Source organism: Salmo salar, chromosome ssa10 (genome assembly GCF_905237065.1).
Source record: "Salmo salar chromosome ssa10, Ssal_v3.1, whole genome shotgun sequence".
Taxonomy (NCBI): Eukaryota; Metazoa; Chordata; class Actinopteri; order Salmoniformes; family Salmonidae; genus Salmo; species Salmo salar.
In genome coordinates, this window is record NC_059451.1 from 82,541,004 (window position 1) to 82,563,799 (window position 22,796).

Consider the following 22,796-nt stretch of genomic DNA (forward strand, 5'->3'; position numbering starts at 1 on the left):
TATATATATATATATATATAATTAGAGTGTATAGACATTATGGACAGTATATGAATAGAAAAAGTGTGTACAGCAGTAGTTATATAGGATTAGCCATGACTAGAATACAGTATATACATATAAAGCGGGTAATACAGAATGTAAACATTATTAAAGTGAGCCCCCAACAAAAAGGCCCTTTATAATAAAGCTATACACATGGGGAACATTTGTTTGCAGGGTCATGACAGAAAGCATTAGCTTAATCTTTTTTATTACCACATACTGACCGGAATGAGTGGCTACACTGACAAACTGAGATCAATCTGGTCTTGAATTCAAACAAACAACAGCCCAGGCCAATGAGGTGACATACAGATTGTAGAATATTAGGAGGTAAAATATATATTATCGGCTACAGCAGGCTACTAAATACAAGTTCCAGTGGCACACTGATTCGCCCAATGATGAAGATGAAGCCATGCTGTAGGATACTACTCACGGTGATGGCCGACGCGCTCCTCTTGGCAATGGCCTATTTCAAGATGAGCTACTTTGAAAAACAGTGCTGCTGTTCGCCAAAAATGTCTGTATTTAAACATTTGCAAAAGGCAAACAGACAACCGCAATCAACCATAGAAAAATGATGTATAGATGGCAGTTTCCATTGAAGTTAGGACTGGCAGCTATTGCTAGCATACCCATGAGTTTAACACTCAAACTGTCAGAGTGAGAGGTTCCAAAATCCTTCTATGAGTTATATGTCTATGGGCACAATGCTACAAGTTGTATATTTGGCGTGCATGCTGCCCAAATTGCGGCCTTCCTGACTATAGGCAACCGGTAACTGACAAAATAAATGAAAATACACTATATATACAAAAGTATGTGGACAACTCTTCATTTTAGCTGCACTTGTTGCTGACAGGTGTATCAAATCGAGCACACAGCCATGCAATCTCCATGGACGAACATTGGCAGTAGAATGGCCTTACTGAAGAGCTCCAAAAGTATGTGGACACCTGCTGGTTGAACATCTCATTCCAAAATCATGGGCATTTACATGGAGTTGCGACCCCCCCCCCCTTGCTGCTATTACAGCCTCCACTCTTCTGGGAAGGCTTTCCATTAGATGTTGGAACATTGCTGCTGGGACTTCCTTGCATTCAGCCACAAGTGTATTAGTAAGATCGGGCACTGGTGTTGGGCGATTAGACCTGGCTCACAGTTGGCGTTCCAATTCCTCCCAAAGGTGTTCGATGGGGTTGAGGACACGGCTCTGTGCAGGCCAGTCAAGTTCTTCCACACCGATCTCAACAAACCATGTCTGTATGGACCTCGCTTTGTGCACAGGGGCATTGTCATGCTGAAACAGGAAAGGACCTTCCCAAAACTGTTGCCACAAAGTTCAAAGCACAGAATCGTCTGGAATGTTATTGTATGCTGTAGCGTTAAGATTTCCCTTCACTGGAACTAAGGGGCCTAGCCTGAACCATGAAAAACAGCCCCAGACCATTATTCCTCCTCCACCAAACGTTACAGTTGGCACTATGCATTCGGAAAGGTAGTGTTGACATCCGCTAAACCAAGATTAGTCTGTCGGACTGCCAGATGGTCAAGCATGATTCATCATTCCAGAGAACGCGTTTCCAGTGCTCCAGAGTCCAATTGCGGCGAGCTTTACACCATTCCAGCCGACACGTCGCATTGCGCATGGGGATCTTAGGATTGTGTGCGGCTGCTTGGCCATGGAAACCCATTTCGGGAAGGTCCCGACTAACTGTTCTTGTGCTAATGTTGCTTCCAGAGTCAGTTTGGAACCTCGGTAGTGAATGTTGCAACCGAGGAACTCTGCCTAGAAGTTGCCTTTTCACCGTTGACGTTGAGACTGGTACTATTTAATGAAGCTGCCAGTTGAGGACTTGTGAGGCGTCTGTTTCTCAAACGATACATTCTAATGTACTTGTCCTCTTGCTCAGTTATGCACCGGGGCCTCCCACTCCTCTTTCTATTCTAATTAGAGAGTCAGTTTGCGCTGTTCTGTGAAGGGAGTAGTACACAGCGTTGTATGAGATCTTCAGTTTCTTGTCAATTTCTCGCATGGAATAGCCTTCATTTCTCAGAACAAGAATGGACTGACGAGTTTCAGAAGAAAGTTCTTTGTTTCTGGCTGTTTTGAGCCTGTAATCGAACCCACAAATGCTGATGCTCCAGATACTCAACTAGTCTAAAGAAGGACAGTTTTATTGCTTCTTTAATCAGGACAACAGTTTTCAGCTGTGCTAACATAATTGCAAAAGGGTTTTCTAATGATCAATTAGCCTTTAAAATGCTAAACTTGGATTAGCTAACACAAAGTGCCATTGGAAGACAGGTGTGATGGTTGCTGATCATGGGCCTCTGTACGCCTATGTAGATATTCCATAAAAAATCTGCCGTTTCCAGCTACAATAGTCATTTACAACATTAACAATGACTACACTGTATTTCTGATCAATTTGATGTTATTTTAATGGACAAAAAAAATGTTTTTCTTTCAAAAACAAGGACATTTCTAAGTGACCCCAAACGTTTCAACGGTAGTGTATACTTAATTTAAAAAAAGTGCTTTCTCTTGGGCACCCCACTGGCCTGGGCCCAGGGGCTTTAGCCCCGGTAAGCTCCTGCATTAATCCGGCCCTGGGTAGAGTACCTAGTGGTGATGACTATTTCAATGTCCACAAAGCAGAAGTTATATAGCAGGGCAGAGACGTAACCCTTGGCCACAGCAGTGATCTCTAAGGAAAGGTAGGTCGAGCCACAGCCTGTTCAACCCATCTACCATCCAGAAGGCGAGGTCAGTACAGGTGCATCAACGCTGGGACCGAGAGACTGAAAAACAGCTTCTTTCTCCAGGCCATCAGACTGTTAAACCATTTTCATATCTTTCTTTCAGAGGCCAATGTCAGGGCCGCTGTGGCTAAGGGTTACGTGTCTGCCCTGTTGAAGCTGTATGAGGACTGGCACAACAAGGACCCGGACCATGAGACCATCCCCATCCGCCTGGCCCTGCTCCATTGCCTGCACCAGACCACCCGCTGCAGCGCTGGCCGGGACACTCTGGTGGCACAGGGGGGCATCAGCCTCCTCTACCACACCACACAGGTATACCCACACATAGCTTCACATGCTACCAGTCACTGTTATAAGCCATAACTAATATCCCTTACTTTAATTGCTTTTTTTTACTCCTTTGTAATTTCTCAGATCTAATTGCTTTAATGATAATGGTTTTTTCTAATTGGAGTTGGTATTGCCTGGCAATTCTGATTGCCCTCGCCAAGTTATTTGCGTATAATACAGAGCTTGATTGTAATGCTGGATAATGCATGCTAATGTGTGTAAAAAAAAATCCTAAATACATATAGGAGGTGGCTGTGTTTCTGTTTGTATTGCTGTTTTGAAGACCTGCCTGGCCAGTAAAGGTCTGGAATCTCTGGTGGAGCCTGCTGTCCAGCTGATGAGGAAGTGCTTTCCTAAATGTCCCCTGCCTCTGACCTCGGATCAAAGTGTTTATACCTTCCCCCTGCCTGGGAGGCCTACTGACACTGCTCCAGGACCCCAAGGTATTGTTTGCCTATCTCTATTTTCATCAGCCTCTCTCCCTCGTACACTTTATCTCTTTCCTTCACTCTCTCTCTCTCCCACTCCCTATCTCTCTCTCTCTCTCTCTCTCTCTCTCTCAATGTATCTGTCTTTCTCTCTCTCTCTTCACTTCTGTTTCTCTCTCTGTCTCACACTCTCTCGGATATTATACTGGGAGGCGCGTGATGTTTAAAATGTTGATGTAACTGCGAGAATATGATGAGCGACATTATCCCACTGTGAACACACTGGCAGTGGTCGGCAGTGAAAAAGTCGTCCTGCCATGTTTGTCATTCAGCGAGCATAGGCTTGGTTACCCTGGCAACCCTGGGTCTCTGAGGCAGACTCTTTAGATGCCCACCTCATTTTTCTTAGTGATGGGGCACACTTCATCTGATCTGCCTATAAGCAGGCGGCAGTGAAACTCTGTGAGAACAGGATGGAGCACAGGCTGATCCATCCACAGGAAAGAATAGGCATGCGCCATGCATTAATATATGATTGTACGTGTTGCTGAACTCCAAACTGGCACGTGCTCTTACAACGTGAGAAAAATCGGAAAAGCCATTGAAGATCTATATATACAGGGACCAACAGGGACATATTTGACAGCTTTCGAAACGGGATACTGTCCGCACATCAACATGATCAGTCTGCAACGTTGAAATGGAGTGTCTCTCCGGTGACATCAACGGTGACACACCTCTAAAATCTGCTAGAGGGCAATGGTTCCTTTAAGACCCCTGCAGCTACCGATCCCACACGGCCCTCTCAGTAATGACCCTCCAAATTGAAATACCTTGATATGGCCGCCGTTGCTACGAGGCAGATTTCAGTTTGCCATGTTCCTAGCTCATTCTGGTGCATTCTTTTCATCTGTCTGCTGAGATAGCCCTGACTTCACCTCTCTCATCTGCCAGTCGAGTTAGCAGACTAGAACATCAGGCTGACAGGTCTACAGAAACAAAAGAAGATCAAGTTTTTGCGTTTTAAGTTCAGGCACATTGCTGTAAAATCCACATGAGACAGACGTGTTAGGACTTTGTAGAGTATAGAAGATACAGGAGCATATTGAAGCTGTCATATGTTTTTTGGTTTTGATCCCTGCCACACATCTGTACTGTGCATTTCACATTTTGCATATTAGCCATGCACACATACATCACATGTCAGACAGGAACAGCTTTCTCACGGACCAGTTTGTTTTGATCCTACACAAATAGTGCAAAAGCCTTTGACATTTACATCTTCGTGTCTTTTCTTTTCCCTAGATGTCAGCTTCGAAGATGATAGTGACGACGACATTGAAAATGAAGAGGCTGACTGCGGCAAGGAATATGTGAGTGATTTGTGATCCTCGCTCGGAGGCAACACACACATGCACACGGCAGTCATGCGCACACATACACACATGCAAACACTCACTCAAGCACTCGCACCCAGTCACACTCGCACAGGCACAGACGCAATCTGACACATGCAATTTTCCTCTGTAATTTCTCCTAAATTAGTATATTTGACTGATCCATTACTTGTGAAAAGGAAGACGGTCTGTGCATGCCGTGAGCTTGACGTGAAGTGCTTCCTGCCTTCACGTTACTTCAATAACAGGACCTCTGATGGAGGCAGAAATCAATGCCACCTCGCTGCTTTCGTTCAAACCCCCAGTGTCCGATCTGGAGCATGAAGTCCCGAGCTCTGCTCGTCGGCTACCTAGCGGTGCCAAAAGCCCTGGTCTGCCTTAGAAATGTAAATTACGATTGCCAGAATAAATTGACAGCCGGTTTTGGGATCTAAAATGTGTTACATCCCCAAGGTGAATTATTTTAAAGTTCACTTTGAAATAAATAGTGATCCATTCTGACTAATACATTTGTCATCATACAGGACCACGTGCTGACACAGACCAATCACGGGCTGGCAGGCTACAAGGAGGCTCGCGCCATTATGCACACTCTTTGCACATGTCTCTCAGGCAGGATGAAAATGACTACATCGACCATGATCCTTTGGTAGTTATGGCCACTCTCACCGTGATTCTTAGCAATTTTTGGTGCCATTCAGCCACATTCAGCAATATGGCGTGCTTCAAATTCAAATACTTCCGGCTTCATGCACCATTGGAAGTTGTCCATAGCAATACGTGGATGCCGTCTGCGCTGCCACTATCTACAGATTTTAACGTCTATGGTTCGAACACACTGAAGCCCCCATTATCCTCCTCCCTCCTAACATATCCATTTCATTGTATGGACCTAATCTGATGTGGCCAGGGGCTAGGCGCGGCTGTGGCTGTTTGTGAATAGCAACATTTGGCACGCTGCAAAATCGACTTGTTGTGGGTAGAGGGAGAGGAGGAAGGCAAAGCCAGGGTATCAGATCCATGCTGACAAACACCAGCAGCCACATCTATTATCTGACACATTTGTGTATGTAAAGCAGCAGGAGTGTTGTGTTCTACTGAGTTACTGCTGTTCTTAAGTCTGAGCACTGTGTGCTGGTTAGCATCCAGGCCCTGCTGCTGGACACTGTCAGAGATGGGGCTCTTTAGCAGATAGATACTGTCCTTAAATGGCCTCACCCACGTAATCGGATATAGCCCAACTCTCTATCAAGTGAATGGGTTTATCATGCTGCTAGTGGACTGTTCTGTGCAGGACAGTATGTGTCTGAGGAGTTGTTGTTGTCTGTTGATGAGCCTGACGCCAGCCGTTTGTTTACCTGCCTCCTCCCTCTGGAGTCCCAGAGTCAAAGGTTCACTATATTCCTGATTAATGGATGTACGCACCAGGTGTGTCGGGGTTTAGAGTGCAGACAAATAGAACAGAGGTCATGTTGTCCGGATGTGTGCAGTGCTGATGTGGCGGTAGAGCTGGGAGGATAACCCGAAAATGATCGAAATCGGTCACTTACCGTGAAGATTTAGCTAATTTTGCTCATGTTGTGAATTACGATAAATAACCTACTGAAGACTTGTGAAGTTTGAAATGAAATACGTTTGCATTTATAGGTGATTGTTAATGGGACAATCGATAGCTACAACATTCAATGTAGCAGTCATAGTTTTAAGGGTAATATATAAAAAAAAACTGTTGTGCACACTAAAGAGGCAATCAGCTGTTGAAGCAATAATATAGCGTACTCCCCAACACTGTTTCGGTAGAAAGTGGTGGGGTTGGGGCTGGAGAAATGTAACCACTCTCAAATTCAAAGACAGAGCTATGGATGCAAGGACTGACCGTCCATGATACCAAAATGATAGTTTTAACCATGTTGAGGCTATACAGTGGGGTACGTGTCATAAAATAAGTTGTACTCATCCTTGAAAATGTCGTACTGGAGAGAAGAGGACCAAGGCGCAGCGAGACTGTGAATACTCATACTTTAATAGACTCCAGTAAGGCATCCACAGGAAAACAATAACACGACAATAACAGTCTGACTAGGCACACGGCTAAGCACAGAACAATTCCCCACAACCCCAAAGACAAACACACACACCTATATAGGACTTCCAATCAAAGGCAACTATACACACCTGCCTTCAATTGGAAGTCCCAATCATCCACCCAACATTTAACCAACACAAACATGCCACGTCCTGACCCCAAAACTAAAACACTAGCTCCATCTGCTGGTCAGGACGTGACAGTACCCCCCCCCTCAAGGTGCAGACCCCGGAATGCACCTACCAACAAAAAACCCCAACACAAAACCCATAAACAATAACCCTAAAACAATAAGGGAGGGAAGGGAGGGTGGCTGCCGTCACCGACGGCACTGTGCTACACCCTCCCTCCCCAACCCACCTATCCTGGAGGTGGCTCAGGTGCAGGGCGTGGACCTTGCTCCACCGTCGGCGTAGCCCACTTCGGTGGCGCTGCTAACTGCGCCGGGCAGATGGGCCACTTGGGCTGACCCTGGCAGACGGACCACTCGTGCTGGGCCGGAGGACAGGAGGACCCCTCGGGCTGGACCGGGGGACAGGAGGGCCCCTCGGGCTGGGCCGGAAGGCATGCGGGCCACTCGGGCTGGGCCGGAAGGCATGCGGGCCACTCGGGCTGGGCCGGAAGGCATGCGGGCCACTCGGGCTGGGCCGGAGGGCAGGAGGACCACTCGGGCTGGACCGGAGGGCAGGAGGACCACTCGGGCTGGACCGGAGGGCAGGAGGACCACTCGGGCTGATCCTGACAGGCCGGGCACCCTGGCAGATCAGGGCAGGCGGACCACTCGGGCTGGGCCGGAAAGCATGCGGGCCACTCGGGCTGGGCCGGAAGGCATGCGGGCCACTCGGGCTGGGCCGGAAGGCATGCGGGCCACTCGGGCTGGGCCGGAAGGCATGCGGGCCACTCGGGCTGGGCCGGAAGGCATGCGGGCCACTCGGGCTGGACCGGAGGGCAGGAGGACCACTCGGGCTGATCCTGACAGGCCGGGCACCCTGGCAGATCAGGGCAGGCGGGCACCTCTGGCAGAACCGGGCAGTCTGGCCACTCTGGCAGTTCAGGGCAGTCTGGCCACCCTGGCAGTTCAGGGCAGTCTGGCCACCCTGGCAGTTCAGGGCAGTCTGGCCACCCTGGCAGTTCAGGGCAGTCTGGCCACCCTGGCAGTTCAGGGCAGTCTGGCCACCCTGGCAGTTCAGGGCAGTCTGGCCACTCCGGCAGTTCAGGGCAGTCTGGCCACTCCGGCAGTTCAGGGCAGTCTGGCCACTCCGGCAGTTCAGGGCAGTCTGGCCACTCCGGCAGTTCAGGGCAGTCTGGCCACTCCGGCAGTTCAGGGCAGTCTGGCCACTCCGGCAGTTCAGGGCAGTCTGACCTCTCTGGCGACTGTTGACTGGCGGGCAGCTCTGACGACTGTTGACTGGCGGGCAGCTCTGACGACTGTTGACTGGCGGGCAGCTCTGACGACTGTTGACTGGCGGGCAGCTCTGACGACTGTTGACTGGCGGGCAGCTCTGACGACTGTTGACTGGCGGGCAGCTCTGGTGATGGTTGACTGGCGGGCAGCACTGACGACTGTTGACTGGCGGGCAGCTCTGGTGACTGTTGACTGGCGAGGCTGGGTTGACACACTAGACTCCTGATGCGTGGGGCTGGTATAGGACGTGCCAGCCTGGAGACACGCACCTCCATGCTAGTGCGTCTGGCGGGAAACACTGGACCGAAAGGGCGCACTGGCGGTCTTGAGTGCAGGGTTGGCATCACCCCTTCCGGCTCGATGCTCCCCTTGCCCTGGCACCTGCGGGGCGCTGGTACTGGGCGAACTGGGCTGTGCGTCCGTATAGGCGAGATGGTGCGCACCTCAGCGTAACATGGCGCCCTCCACCTCGTACGCACCTCCCTGTAGTCATGGGTAGCTGGCTTACGGCTCTTCCCTGGCCTGGCCAAACTACCCGTGTGCCCCCCCCAAAAAAAATCTTGGGGCTGCCTCTCGGGTTTCCTAGCCAACCGTGTTCCAGCGTAACGTTCCCGATGGTTCCTCTGTCCAGCTGCCTCCACTCTCCTGAGTGCCTCCACCTGTTCCCATGGGAGGCGATCCCTTCCGGCCAGGATCTCTTCCCAGGTGTAGGCTCCCTTGCCGTCCAGGACGTCCTCCCATGTCCATTGTTCCCTTTTTCTCTCCTGTGGCTTCCTCCTCTTCTGCTGCTTGGTCCTTTGGTGGGGAATTCTGTCATAAAATAAGTTGTACTCATCCTTGAAAATGTCGTACTGGAGAGAAGAGGACCAAGGCGCAGCGAGACTGTGAATACTCATACTTTAATAGACTCCAGTAAGGCATCCACAGGAAAACAATAACACGACAATAACAGTCTGACTAGGCACACGGCTAAGCACAGAACAATTCCCCACAACCCCAAAGACAAACACACACACCTATATAGGACTTCCAATCAAAGGCAACTATACACACCTGCCTTCAATTGGAAGTCCCAATCATCCACCCAACATTTAACCAACACAAACATGCCACGTCCTGACCCCAAAACTAAAACACTAGCTCCATCTGCTGGTCAGGACGTAACAGTACGTCAGTTCAACTAAAATCATGAGGCATGTATAAGTTATATTCTTCAAGAATCAATTTGTACATATCATTAATTTATAAGTAAGAAAACGTATGCAGCAACTGCTAATTTCCCCTTTAATGTTATAAACGTTTCATAAAATTTGTCGTGATATGGATTTCTGTCCATATCACCCAGCTCTATGTGGTGTTACAGCTCTGTGTGTGTGTGTGTGTGTGTGTGTGTGTGTGTGTGTGTGTGTGTGTGTGTGTGTGTGTGTGTGTGTGTGTGTGTGTGTGTGTGTGTGTGTGTGTGTGTGTGTGTGTGTGTGTGTGTGTGTGTGTGCGCGTGCGCGCGTGCGTATGTATGTATGTGGGTGTATCGCCCCGGCAGGATGACGACCTGGAGTCAGACGTGAACAAGCTGCGGTTCCGGCCAGAACCTGACAGGCCCCTGGAGCAGCTGGGTCAGTACGTCAGACTGTGTCCTGAACTCCACCACGACTTCCAGGTAAACCTTGTTCTCCTGTGCCCTATCCCTCCATCTCTCCCATAGGAGTCCAGTTAGTGTCAGACATTGAAGGTCTGCTCTAAATAAGATGTTATCAATACCACATCACAGCAAATGCCTGACTGACTCTCAGCAGTTTATATCCATAACTACTAATTTACTGGTACATTGTGGAATGTGTTTAATCAATTGTTGATTCCAGCAGGGCTCCAAGAGCCCAGCCTGAGGTGGATAGATGTGTGAATACTAGATGAGTGTCCCATGTAGCTCAGTTGGTAGACCATGGCGCTTGCATTGCCAGGGTAGTAGGTTTGATTCCTACGGGGGACAAGTATGAAAATGTGTGGAATCACTACTCTAAGACACGCTGGAGAAGAGCATCTGCTAAAATGACTGTGCATTGTGCCCATCCTAAAAGTCAATCTAAGTGCTGACGCCACTTCTCAGGTAAACATTTTCTACTCAGCAAGACCCAGAGAGCCTGGGAAGTGGTCTGACTGTGAGAGGCTGATAGCTGGTAGCAGGGTATGACAGCCACTATTATCCTCTGATAAGCAAACCGTTCTCAGGGCAACATTCAAAATCATTAACCTCTATGGAAGTTCTGGGTAACAGGGTTTCGGGAGCAGAAGGATTCTAGTGAACCACAATGGGATTTCAGAATTTGCGTCAAATTTCCTGATGTGAATAATAAGACGTATTATTCTTTACAATTTTCTGTAGGATTGTCAGGGTAATACTAATAGGGTATCTAATTTCACAAGTGAGCTGTTGGCATTTAAATTGCCCCTGTAACTTGACTGACATGTGTCAGGCAGTGTGATACCTTACCCCATGACATTGTGGCATTGTGGTAGATTTTAGACTGTTGTTGAGTTAAGGCAAATTGAAATGCCAACAAGCCTGTGGGAATGTATCTCCTCCCGCTGCATGTCTTCTCTCCTCCTGGCGCAACTCTCTTCATTTCAATGATATCACAAGATTAACTGCCTCTGCTGAAAAATACTTCTTCCCCAATTAATTTGCGGCTGTCTCTCTCTACTGATGTAGTAATTCAGCATGCCATGAAACAACAAGACAATTAGGTTAGTTACATTCCCAGAATGCCCTTCTTCGGAGAGGGGGCAGAGATTACACAGAAAGGTCGAATGCATTTCACATTCATCGTTCACACGAACTAGCGGTGCATTTTAGTTTGGCTACTACAGTGTGTTCACGTTTGATTCTAGTTTTAATTCTATGTAGAAATAGGACTCTGAACACACAGCACTGGAAGTTCATTTTCTCTGAGCATCGGTTGTGTTTCAAGAAGAGAAAATCATTGCGATGCTTAGACAGGCGACGTACAGTAGGCATAACTTATCCATTATTGAAGTCATACCTGACTGATTACATGTAATGAGGTTGTCATATCTGCTGATCTCCATGATCAAACAAAACATATTAATAGGCATACAGTACCTTGATACAGCATGTGACTACAAGGTAAAATAACCATGGTTCATTTATAAATCCTCAATCAGTTTCCTTATATATTTTTTATCTTGTCCAAGTCCAAGAGATATGCTTTCCCTGCCCTGGGGACTGTAGTATAGGCGTATGGGAGTGGAAGGCAGACAGGGGAGTTTTCTCCCCCTTACGGTCAGATGCCTGAGGAGACTGCAGCTTACTTTGATCAGAGCTGCTTGTATAACACCTCTCAATGAGACCATGGTTGTCCATTCTCCACTGTTATCCCTGGATCTTCAAGACGTTCACTGCAGCACAACTCCCAGGTGTTCCTCTAATTATGGCTTTGATTATTATGAGACGTTAGAATGTGAGCGTCGATTTCCGTCCTGCACCTGCATCATATCTACGGTTTAATCAAGAGAGATTCTAATGATGATGTTCTGGAAATTGCAAACAACACAATCATGTTTTCAACAGTCCCTTTTAATTTGCTGGATTCAGTAATCAAATTGACACTAGAGATTCGATCTATAGTGTTTGTTTATGGGGCCTTTTTCATTTTAAATGAAAAGGATAAGTCACATTATTCCTGTGCAGCGAGAAAGCGAGCTGTTAAAATTGATATGCTATTTTGTTTAGTTTTGTTTCACATGGTACACATTGCTTTGTTGAGTGCATGAAGCCAAACATGCATTATTAAAGCCCAAGAAGAATGATGCCTTCAACTTTTTCCCCTGAAACCTGCTACCCTGCTTTGACTGCATAGTGCCCAAAGTGATTTTTCAAAACATTTTAGCAGATGCTCTTATCCAGAGAGACTTACAGAAGCAATTAGGGTTACGTGCCTTGCTCAAGGGCACATCGGACATTTTTTTCACTTAGTCGACACAGGGTTTCAAACCAGCAACCTTTCGGTTACTGCCCCAACACTCTTAACCACTTTCTTTTTCTCTCCATCTTTCTTGCTCTGCTTCAATGATACCTACAGTATGCATTTCCGCATTATACTGTACTGTCCATTGGTATTCAGCTCTGATTTTAATGCTAATATGATGTGAAATGAAGTGAATCAGCAAGTATGCAGTGCAAACACTGAAAAAACTCCCAAACTCATAAGTTTAGCATAACTGCTGAGGGCTAGAGGTTATGAGATACAAAGAACACACAGTAAAAAAATCTGGGTTTCCAGACATTCCCACATGCTTTACTTAACCTTTTACATGCTAATCAATGCCTGTGTCCGTGAACACTAGCCGTTGACACACATCGACTTTCTTATAGCTTCACAAGCTTCAAGGAATTAGTCTCCTGACTCCTCTCTGTGGAATCATAGAACAATTATGCATAGGTTTTAAATTGATATTCAAGTTGCGAAATTGCAAGGATGGGGCCTATGATGCTTCATATTTTCTGCTTGTCAGCTGCTGTAATTGCTAGACCTCATCTGCTTTCAATATCAAAGGACTGAACACCGTTTTGATGTCACTGGGAATGGGACGTTACATATATATTCTTGGGGGCACCATCAGAGGTGTTCTTTATGTTTTATTGACCTTAAGATGTATTTCTGTTTTTACTAATGAATGCATTTTAATGTTCCTTTTTTATTTCGATAAGATCCCTTGAGTTTATTATTTGCATTGAGTTGTTACGACGACAGTATATTTGTTAATCATGGCTGTTGTGCACTTTAAATGTAACCAGAGGCGAAGAGGGTAGAACATACCACCTTTAACCCCATTTAGGTTTACAGAGTACCATGTCTTTCAGGACTTGGACTCGGACTCTGAGGTAGATTCAAGCTCCGATGAGGAGGGTCTACTCAATGAGGACTTCAGGACTGATGGAAGATCCAGAGTAAATCTCAGAGATTCTCAGTCCCATTCTCCCCTGGAGCACCCAGTCTCAACAGTAGAGGGAGACCAGGATGGCAAAGGAGAACCTCCAGAGAACCATCTGCAGGCATGTGACTTCCACAGCCACTTCCTGTCTAGCTCCAGTGTGAAGCAGGACAGCCACCCTAGCATGGTAGACAGGCTGCTGGAGAAACACGGGGCCTGCATCCCCAACCATGACCCACGCATGTACACCGCAGCAGCAGCCCTCACCAAGTCCATCCCTGAGTATTCCATCTTAGCCTTCCCTGACTTCTGGGGACATCTCCCTCCACAGAGTAAAGAGCCAATGGCTGGAAGGAAACCCAATGTGCAAAGGTAGGTAGATGTCTCCATATGTCAACCAATGGTTTTATATTTATGTAAGTTGAAGGAAAAATGCCATGGAGGACAGAAGAAATAGCACTGCTGTGGCTCCCCCTAACTAAATTGCAGTGATTGATGAGTGTGGGAATGATCAAGCCATGTTGATGTATTCATCACGGCATGATGGGAGGCCTTGTCTCAGTGTGGTACTAACCCATTAGACCCATCCCATCACTTCATTTCCATAAATCCCATTTAAAGAAGGAGTTTATGGAGCGTGTTGGAAGCATGTCAGGAAGGAAGATGTCAAATATAAGCTTGGTCCTCCTGCTTTCCCACTGTCTTGATTCCTTTCTCTCTCTGTATTGTCGGCTGTTGCTCCTCTCTGTCACAGATGGCACAGCACAGATAGCATTCATCCTGTCAATTGTCTCGGATTGATTTCATGTTTGGTGTATGCCACCTTTGGAAAGTGGTTGATGGAAGCAGGTTTCTGGAAGTGATTGCCAGAAGAATTTTTGAGAAGAAACAGACATGCCGGCATGATTAAGAATCATGGCGAAATTTTCCCTGTCTTCTTGGATGGTCACCTCACTGTAGTGGTTTAACAGTCTAACACCTTTCATTGAGGCGAACACAGTGTTCAGCACTGTGGGAATGTTTGAGGGGGTTTGTTACTGGTGATGGGGGAAAAAATCGATACAGTTACATATCGGGATATTATTTTTGACTATATTATCGTATTGTTTTGACAATATCGCAATATTCTTTTCGCGCTAGTTGGCTGTACCTGCACCAAAACCCCATCTTCTTTTTAAATAGGGAGTCAATTTGTTTTCAGCCCTTTTATTTCCCTGACTGATCAAAACAAATGTTCTCATGCTCTTTCTTGTCTCTCTGCAGCAGACAGATGGGGCAATATGTTAGGAACATCGAAACGCAATAAAAATATTGAATTGCAATAAAAATAGAATCGTGAAAAATCGCAATACATATCGTATTGGCACCTAAGTATAGTCATAACATCGTATCGTGAGGTCCCTGGCAATTCCCAGCCCTCTTACTTTACTGTACACTTTTCCTGGTTGAATATTTTAGATCATAGTCTATTTCTACACCCTACTACAGAGTAGTAATTTAGAGGGGCCATACACAACAGTGGGAGATGTTTCTGTGCTTGAAACAAATAATTTGCTGCTGCTTTCTGCAGAGTGAGTAATATAGGCTTACAGCATTACAATCTTATGTTGATTGTAACTGGCAAATTATTCTGTAGCATCTGAGTCAGGTTCAAGTGCTCTTTTTCAGTGTGAAATACCGGAAATATTGTAAACAATATCATGTCATTGAAGCGGCATATTAAATGCAGATTTCTTTTGACCAGTAGTGTTTCACACTTGAGCTGAGAACACAGTAGAAGCTTAGACTTCTCAAACCTGTCAAAGGCATTATTCATATCATTTCCTACCCTAGAATATGCACAGAAAGATAGGACTTAGCTAGTCTTGAAATGTTTTCCACATCTGATTTTGGCATTATTTACAAGCAAGACAGTATGTGTAGTGTGTTTGTATTCTATTAAGTAATTGTTTATCCTTTTAATGAAAATGCTTTGGTCATTTGTTTCTGAAGCTTTGGGATTATTTGTGAGTCTCAACAAATGCTTAAGTGTCATTGACATGTGTAATCCATAATGGATAGATACCCACCTTTCGCTTATCATTATCTCAAGCAGCCAAGCTGTATAATTTGTCAGTGCACAGGATCTTTGTCGGTCCCTTTCGTTCTACTGCTCACCACTGAAGTCAGTCAACCCAAATGCATCCCAAAGTGCCAACCTTTTATTAAACACTTATTCAGTAATCTAATTAGGCTATGTAGCGGCTGCCCGGACCAAAACTTGTTTTCTTGGAGAACTTTTCAAGGTGCAAATGGCAGATTGTGTGGAAAGGAAGTTTATTTCAGTCATTTCACAGTTCATTGTGCTCACCCTGGGAAGAGATAAGTCTATGTTAGCTCTATTTAGTGTCTTCTCTGCAAAAGCCATTTTTCGGGACTTAAAGTGATTGACAGTCTGTGACATTTAGGTTGCACAGATGCAATTTTGTCAGGCGCTTTACTTTTTGGGAGTGTTCACATTAAATAGTTCTAAATACTTTTAAATTCAGCTTTCACCACAAGTGTATGTAAATTGAGATTTCCCTAATGTAAAACACATCTAAAGTTTATATTTTTAGGAAAAAACAAGTCGACTCATTTCATTTGAAGGGCATCCCGTCCACTGGGCCCCGCTTTCTTGAGAAAGTGTTTTCAGCCTCTCTCTAACTCTTTCTAACCCAGTGGGATGGTTACTGGCTGTTCTGTCCCCTCAGGACCCGGTGGGATAGAGCCAGGGCAGTGGTCCTCACAGGCATGGCCTGATCAAACAATCACACCCTCAGGCTTCATGCGGCCTGTGTCCCCCTAGCCTCCTGGTGATCTCCCAGCCTTTCTGATTGTCCTCTGGTGTATTTGTTTAGAGTGTTCTGAGTCAGAGCGCCCTGGACGGGGATGAAGGAGGGCTCTGTGGCTGCACTGGAGACTTTTCTCCTGCCTCGTCCTGTAATCCTTTATTCAGAGAGAGGAGGAAAGGGATGGCGGTCTGATGCAGTGCTCCTCTGTGCCCCTCGCCTCTCCTCTTAATTTGGGGAGTGATAATGGACCTTAGGGAGGTGGTGATGGGATAGTGAGAGGAGAGGAGAGGGGAGGAGAGAGTGAAGTGCACCACAGAATCTTTCTTTAGCTACAGTGCTGAGAGAAAGGAGGTCCTGTAAATGGTATGCCCGTTGCTGTGCTGACTCACCACTCCACTACACAGAGAAACTAGGTCTGCATGGGGTTGGAGGCATTTTAGATTTAGTTTGGGGAAATATAGAAATGTCCAGTCGAACTGCCACATGCACTGAGTGTACAAAACATGACAGATTGACAAGGTGAATCCAGGTGAAAGCTATGGGATCCCTTATTGTTGTCACTTGTTAAATCACTTCAATCAGTGTAGATGAAGGAGAGGAGACAGGTTAAATAATGATTTTTTGGTGATACATGGATTATGTATGTGTGCCATTCAGAGGAGGAATGGGCAAGACAAAAGATTGAAGTGCTTTTGAACGGGGAATGGTAGTAGGTGCCAGGCGCACTGCAACTCTGCTAGGTTTTTCACGCTCAACACTTTCCCGTTTGTATCAACAATGGTCCACCACCTAAAGGACATCCAGCCGACTTGACACAACTGTAGGAAGCATTGTAGTTAACATGGCCCAGCATCCCTGTGGAACGCTTTTGACACCTTGTAGAGTCCATGCCCCAATGAATTGAGGCTATTCTGAGGGCAAAAGGGGGTGAAACTAATGTTCCTAATGTTTTGTACACAGTGTACATTTACAGTATATGCCCGCTTTAGGCTGACTTCCAGGGTTTATGAACTCTAATGTAATTGTTTAACTCAATGAGACTATCATAACATGCTTTAGATGACAAAATGCTGTGCTATTTTGGTAATAAACCAATATTTAGGCTAGTATCAGCAAATCTAAATATGTTTCTATGTCTTTAGGAACATAATTACAGAACCGTAATTAATACGATTCTGTATTATCCTCAGTGAAAATGTACTGTACTCTGTCTCTGACAGGAAGAAGGTGTTTGAGGACGTCCAGCGTCTCCTCAACCCTGAGGACGTTATTGATGAAGTTGTGTTTGACCTGGAGGACCCCAGGTGAGTGTTAACAAATCAGCCACTCTCTAGGACTGAAGCCACTCCTCTACACAGGCAGTTGTCATATGTTCCTATCCTCTATGGACTGTTCATGAATGTCCGCCATAGTTGGTTGAGACGGGGACATTTCTGCTGAAATATCTTGCTTGTTATATAGACCAAATGTTGAAACAGCAGAGCACTTGAGTGCGTAGGTGGATGTCTAATGGAAAGAGGACATTGAGTAGAGATATTTCTGGGCTCTGCTGCTGCGGACTCGCCTGTTTTGATTTGTCAGTTGACTGCAGAACTGCTTTTTAAGTGCTGTGGTAATGGAGGATGTCAGAGGTATAGCATGGATACTGTAAGAGCAACTACACCATCCTGGCTGGTGTTGTGTTATTACGGCATGCTTGATAATCAGAGCATCGCCAGGCACTCTCAGCTAGATTATGTGCATAATGAGAAACCTCAGGTGCCATTTTCTGTTACTGGTCAGACTGATAATGGATGGGTTCGGTCACTGAAGTACAAAAGCTAATTCAAAATGACCATTACCCTCCTAGTCATTTTTGATGTAGTCAGGTACTCTGTATTAATGTACCCCCCCCCTTCCATCCCCAGCTCCCAGGGCTCTCCTGATCACTCCGACTCCCTGAGCTTCTTCTCCAAGTTTGAGTGCGGAAACCTGCGCAAAGCCGTTCACGTCCGTAGGTACGCTTCTCCGCTTTGTTCCAGCTCCTTCCTGCTTCCTGGCAGAGACCTGACTACAAGTAGCACATTCCCCTCGGGGCTCATTTACGCTGCATTGGAAATCAAACAGAGTCTCTCAAACCTCTCCTTTTGGTTCTGTAAGGAAGGTGTCCCGTTGACATATTTCAGATCAAATTAAAGGTTTAGTCTATACTTGGACTGGAATTTCTTTAAATAATACATTAAGTCTTTATAAAACCGTTGCATTGTAGAACAGTTAGAATACAACATAGAGGGAAAGACTTCTTTCTTCATGATGTAGGATGTGTCCCAAATGGCACCCTATTCCCTTTATAGTGCACAATGTTTGACAGGCTCTGGTCAAAAGTAGTGCACTATACAGGGAATAAGGTGCCATTTGGGATTCATATGTAATCTTTGTCTTCAACCTCCTCCCTCCTCCTCAGTCACGAGTACGATCTGATCCTGAACGCGGACGCCAACTGCTCCCAGCACCACCAGTGGTTCTATTTCGAGGTCAGCGGTATGGCGGCAAACGTGCCCTATCGCTTCAACATCATCAACTGTGAGAAAGCCAACAGCCAGTTCAACTACGGTAAGCACAAATAGCCAGCATAATGACACCTCACTGGATAAGCACCGAGGTAGAAGATTGTCAGTAGGTATTTTAGGACCCCTGTGTTGTTGATCTGTCTACACGTTGGGGGATGGGTCCTCAGTCCCCCTCAATGTGCCATTCCCAGTCCCCCACACACAGGGCTCCTTCATTCTCATCCTCGTCTGTTCTAGAGCTCAGCAGTGGGCCTGGGCCACAATGGTACTCCCTAGAAATGTGTAATTGGAAAAAAGTACAATGGCATTTTAAAAGTGATTTAGGGAGTTTACTTTCTATAGATTTAGTAAACTGTACTGTATGTTCTCCCTGTACTGTGTGCTCACGTCTAACGGTGCAACGTTCTGTGTCGTTTATGTTGTATTGTTATCAATCTGTTCATTAGTGTATAGATACCTAACAGATGCCTTTCTGTCTGTCCCCAGGGATGCAGCCTGTACTGTACTCTGTCAGAGAGGCTCTGGAGGGACGACCCAACTGGGTCAGAACTGGAACTGAGGTCTGCTACTACCGGTGAGTGACAGGAGAACACTTACACAACATTTATGTTGCCATCACTCAAATAGGCTGCAGATACTTAACGATAGCTAAAAGAGTGAGATTTGCCATGTAATTTGGTGCGTGAACACACCATTATATATTTACTGATATCCATTGCAAGCAGATTTTAATGGCTTGTTTGTTAGAGTTTGCTTTGTTCTGTAGCTAGCAATGCAAGCACTGTCAGTGCTGACACAATGTTACTGTCCCTGCAGTGGACTTGTCCAAATGGCATAACATTTTGTAACTTGAGTAATGCTGTTTTTGCAGAAACAGCTTCTGTCCGAGCCGAGGCCAAAAGAGCTCTTCCTTCTACACCCTGACCTTTACCGTGACCTTCAAACACAACGAAGACGTGTGCTACCTGGCCTATCACTACCCCTACACCTACTCTGCCCTCCAGGTACAGCACTCAACACCCTGCTATGTGTGTGTGCGTGTGTGTGTGTGTACTTACACCCACACCAGCCTTGAGGTAGTCTTGGCATTCTCCTTCCAGAGCATGTGTCTAGTGTGGTTATTTTGGATGTGTGTGTACGATCTATTTGTGTTAGCAATTATGCCCAATGCATCACGGCAGTTTATTTTACAGGCCAGTGGTTATCGCTGTGTTTCAGAGTCACCTGCAGGTGCTGCAGCGGTCAGTGGACCCTCGCAAGTTGTTTTTCCGCCAGCAGAGTCTGTGTAACACACTGGCTGGTAACCCCTGTCCCCTGGTCACTATCACTGCCTGCCCCTCCTCCAAAAGCTGGAAGGACTTGCATCAGCTGCGTGAGTATACAAAACCATGTCCCGCTGCACCTTTGCTGTGTGTGTTTGTGTTTGCGAGCGTGTGTGGTGTGTGTGTGTGTGTGTGTGTGTGTGTGTGTGTGTGTGTGTGTGTGTGTGTGTGTGTGTGTGTGTGTGTGTGTGTGTGTGTGTGTGTGTGTGTGTGTGCGTGCGTGTGTGTGCGCCCATCATGTTTTGTCATGTGAGAGAGAGATGCTCAACATGGGCTCCTGATATATTTCATTTTTTTGCTTTTAGAATGAGATAAACACTCGAATCTAAAAAGAATTCCAGACAAGAAGTGATGAACAACAACTCTATTCAATCAGAATTTAAAAAAAGGAACTTTGCGCCTCAAGTTAAGAAGTTTTGACTCTAGCTAGTTAGCTACACAACAAAAAACCTAGCCAGCAGACTAACAAGCTAGCCAGAAAGAATGAGCTAGAACAAACCTAGCAAGGGGCGTTAATACAACTACATGAAACGACCAAACTGAGTGAGTAAACCAAAAAGGAGCACGGACTAACTTTAAACATATCTTCAGTTTTTTTTTGTGTGTAAAGATTTGTCACTCTTTTTGCTGGTTTTTGAACTAAATTAGAGCCAGCTAGTAACAGCAGCTGATAAACAAAGCGGTTGCCATGGCAACGGGGCAGCAGTAGTTGCAGAGCCCACAGGCACCATGTCCCCACTCCCCCTCAGCACTGAATCCATTCTCTACCCTGCAGAGGCCAAAAATTACACAAGGAAAGCTTTTAAACAGAAACTACTAAAGGGGAGGCCAGAAACCCTTTTTCGCAGACCTCTACAAAAACGGTGATGTGAGTAATCTCATCTTTCTCACTGACCAGCCAAATGCATGGCGCTCAGCAGTCTGCTCTCACTACCCATCCATAAAGAAAGAGGGAATCTGTAATGGGTGGAAGCTGAAAGTCAAAGAGACAGACGACCCTGACAGCACCATGATAACAATCAACCTCTTCAAGACTGGAACTGTCATGGTGCCAGGTAATCTTAGGCTGTTTGAAACAGACTTTCAGACCATTAAGGAGAGAGCAGAGACAGAGAAGGACACCACTAGTGACATGCCCTCCCACAAGACAAACTCCACCAGCACCACCCTCACCCTTACTATCCCCACCCAAAAAGGCACATCAAGCACCTCTCTTCCCACCATAGTGGAAAACACGCCCCAGGAGGAGAGCAACCCCCTCACTGCAGAGAACAGAGGACAGGCTGCAGGAGAGAAAGAGAACAGAGGACAGGCTGCAGGAGAGAAAGAGAACAGAGGACAGGCTGCAGGAGAGAAAGAGAACAGAGGACAGGCTGCAGGAGAGAAAGAGAACAGAGGACAGGCTGCAGGAGAGAAAGAGAACAGAGGACAGGCTGCAGGAGAGAAAGAGAACAGAGGACAGGCTGCAGGAGAGAAAGAGAACAGAGGACAGGCTGCAGGAGAGAAAGAGAACAGAGGACAGGCTGCAGGAGAGAAAGAGAACAGAGGACAGGCTGCAGGAGAGAAAGAGAACAGAGGACAGGCTACAGGAGAGAAAGAGAACAGAGGACAGGCTGCAGGAGAGAAAGAGAACAGAGGACAGGCTGCAGGAGAGAAAGAGAACAGAGGACAGGCTGCAGGAGAGAAAGAGAACAGAGGACAGGCTGCAGGAGAGAAAGAGAACAGAGGACAGGCTGCAGGAGAGAAAGAGAACAGAGGACAGGCTGCAGGAGAGAAAGAGAACAGAGGACAGGCTGCAGGAGAGAAAGAGAACAGAGGACAGGCTGCAGGAGAGAAAGAGAACAGAGGACAGGCTGCAGGAGAGAAAGAGAACAGAGGACAGGCTGCAGGAGAGAAAGAGAACAGAGGACAGGCTGCAGGAGAGACAGAGAACAGAGGACAGGCTGCAGGAGAGAAAGAGAACAGAGGACAGGCTGCAGGAGCAGCTAGAACACCACTCTTATGACCTGCCCTCACACAGCAGAGGAGCCCACCTCAACCAGCCAGGCTTCCCCAGCCCTGCCTGCTGCACACCTCCCCCAGCCCACAGAACAGCATCCCACTGACAGTGGCACCGGCACAGACCAGCCACACCCCAGCTCCAACACCCACCAGCCCCCCCTCTACCCCCTCCAGTCCAGAGGACACAGACCAGCCACAGCCCAGCTCCAACACCCACCAGCCCCCCCTCTACCCCCTCCAGTCCAGAGGACACAGACCAGCCACAGCCCAGCTCCAACACCCACCAGCCCCCCCTCTACCCCCTCCAGTCCAGAGGACACAGACCAGCCACAGCCCAGCTCCAACACCCACCAGTCCCCCCTCTACCCCCTCCAGTCCAGAGGACACAGACCAGCCACAGCCCAGCTCCAACACCCACCAGTCCCCCTCTACCCTTTCCAGTCCAGAGGACACAGACCAGCCACAGCCCAGCTCCAACCCCCACCATCCCCCCCTCTACCCCCTCCAGTCCAGAAGAAACAGACCAGCCACACCCCAGCTCCAACGCCCACCAGCCCCCCCCTACCCCCTCCAGGCCAGAGGAAACAGACCAGCCACACCCCAGCTCCAACACCCACCAGCTCCCCCTCTACCCCCTCCAGTCCAGAAGGAACACTGGCTGACATCGTCCTGTTGATGAACTCAAATGGGAAGTTGGTTCAGGA

At 46.9% G+C, this 22,796-nt stretch overlaps 1 protein-coding gene across 1 annotated transcript in view; it reads left to right on the plus strand.

The window, feature by feature from the left end:
- Positions 1-22,796, plus strand: part of agbl1 (AGBL carboxypeptidase 1) — a 149,881-nt gene that overhangs the window by 35,398 nt on the left and 91,687 nt on the right. Inside the window, exons 8-18 of the mRNA XM_014124437.2 lie at positions 2,915-3,123; positions 3,425-3,584; positions 4,875-4,942; positions 9,998-10,114; positions 13,337-13,779; positions 17,441-17,524; positions 18,128-18,217; positions 18,664-18,812; positions 19,256-19,343; positions 19,641-19,773; positions 19,988-20,141. Coding sequence (XP_013979912.2) covers positions 2,915-3,123; positions 3,425-3,584; positions 4,875-4,942; positions 9,998-10,114; positions 13,337-13,779; positions 17,441-17,524; positions 18,128-18,217; positions 18,664-18,812; positions 19,256-19,343; positions 19,641-19,773; positions 19,988-20,141 — 1,695 coding nt within the window. The remainder of the gene's footprint in view (positions 1-2,914; positions 3,124-3,424; positions 3,585-4,874; positions 4,943-9,997; positions 10,115-13,336; positions 13,780-17,440; positions 17,525-18,127; positions 18,218-18,663; positions 18,813-19,255; positions 19,344-19,640; positions 19,774-19,987; positions 20,142-22,796) is intronic.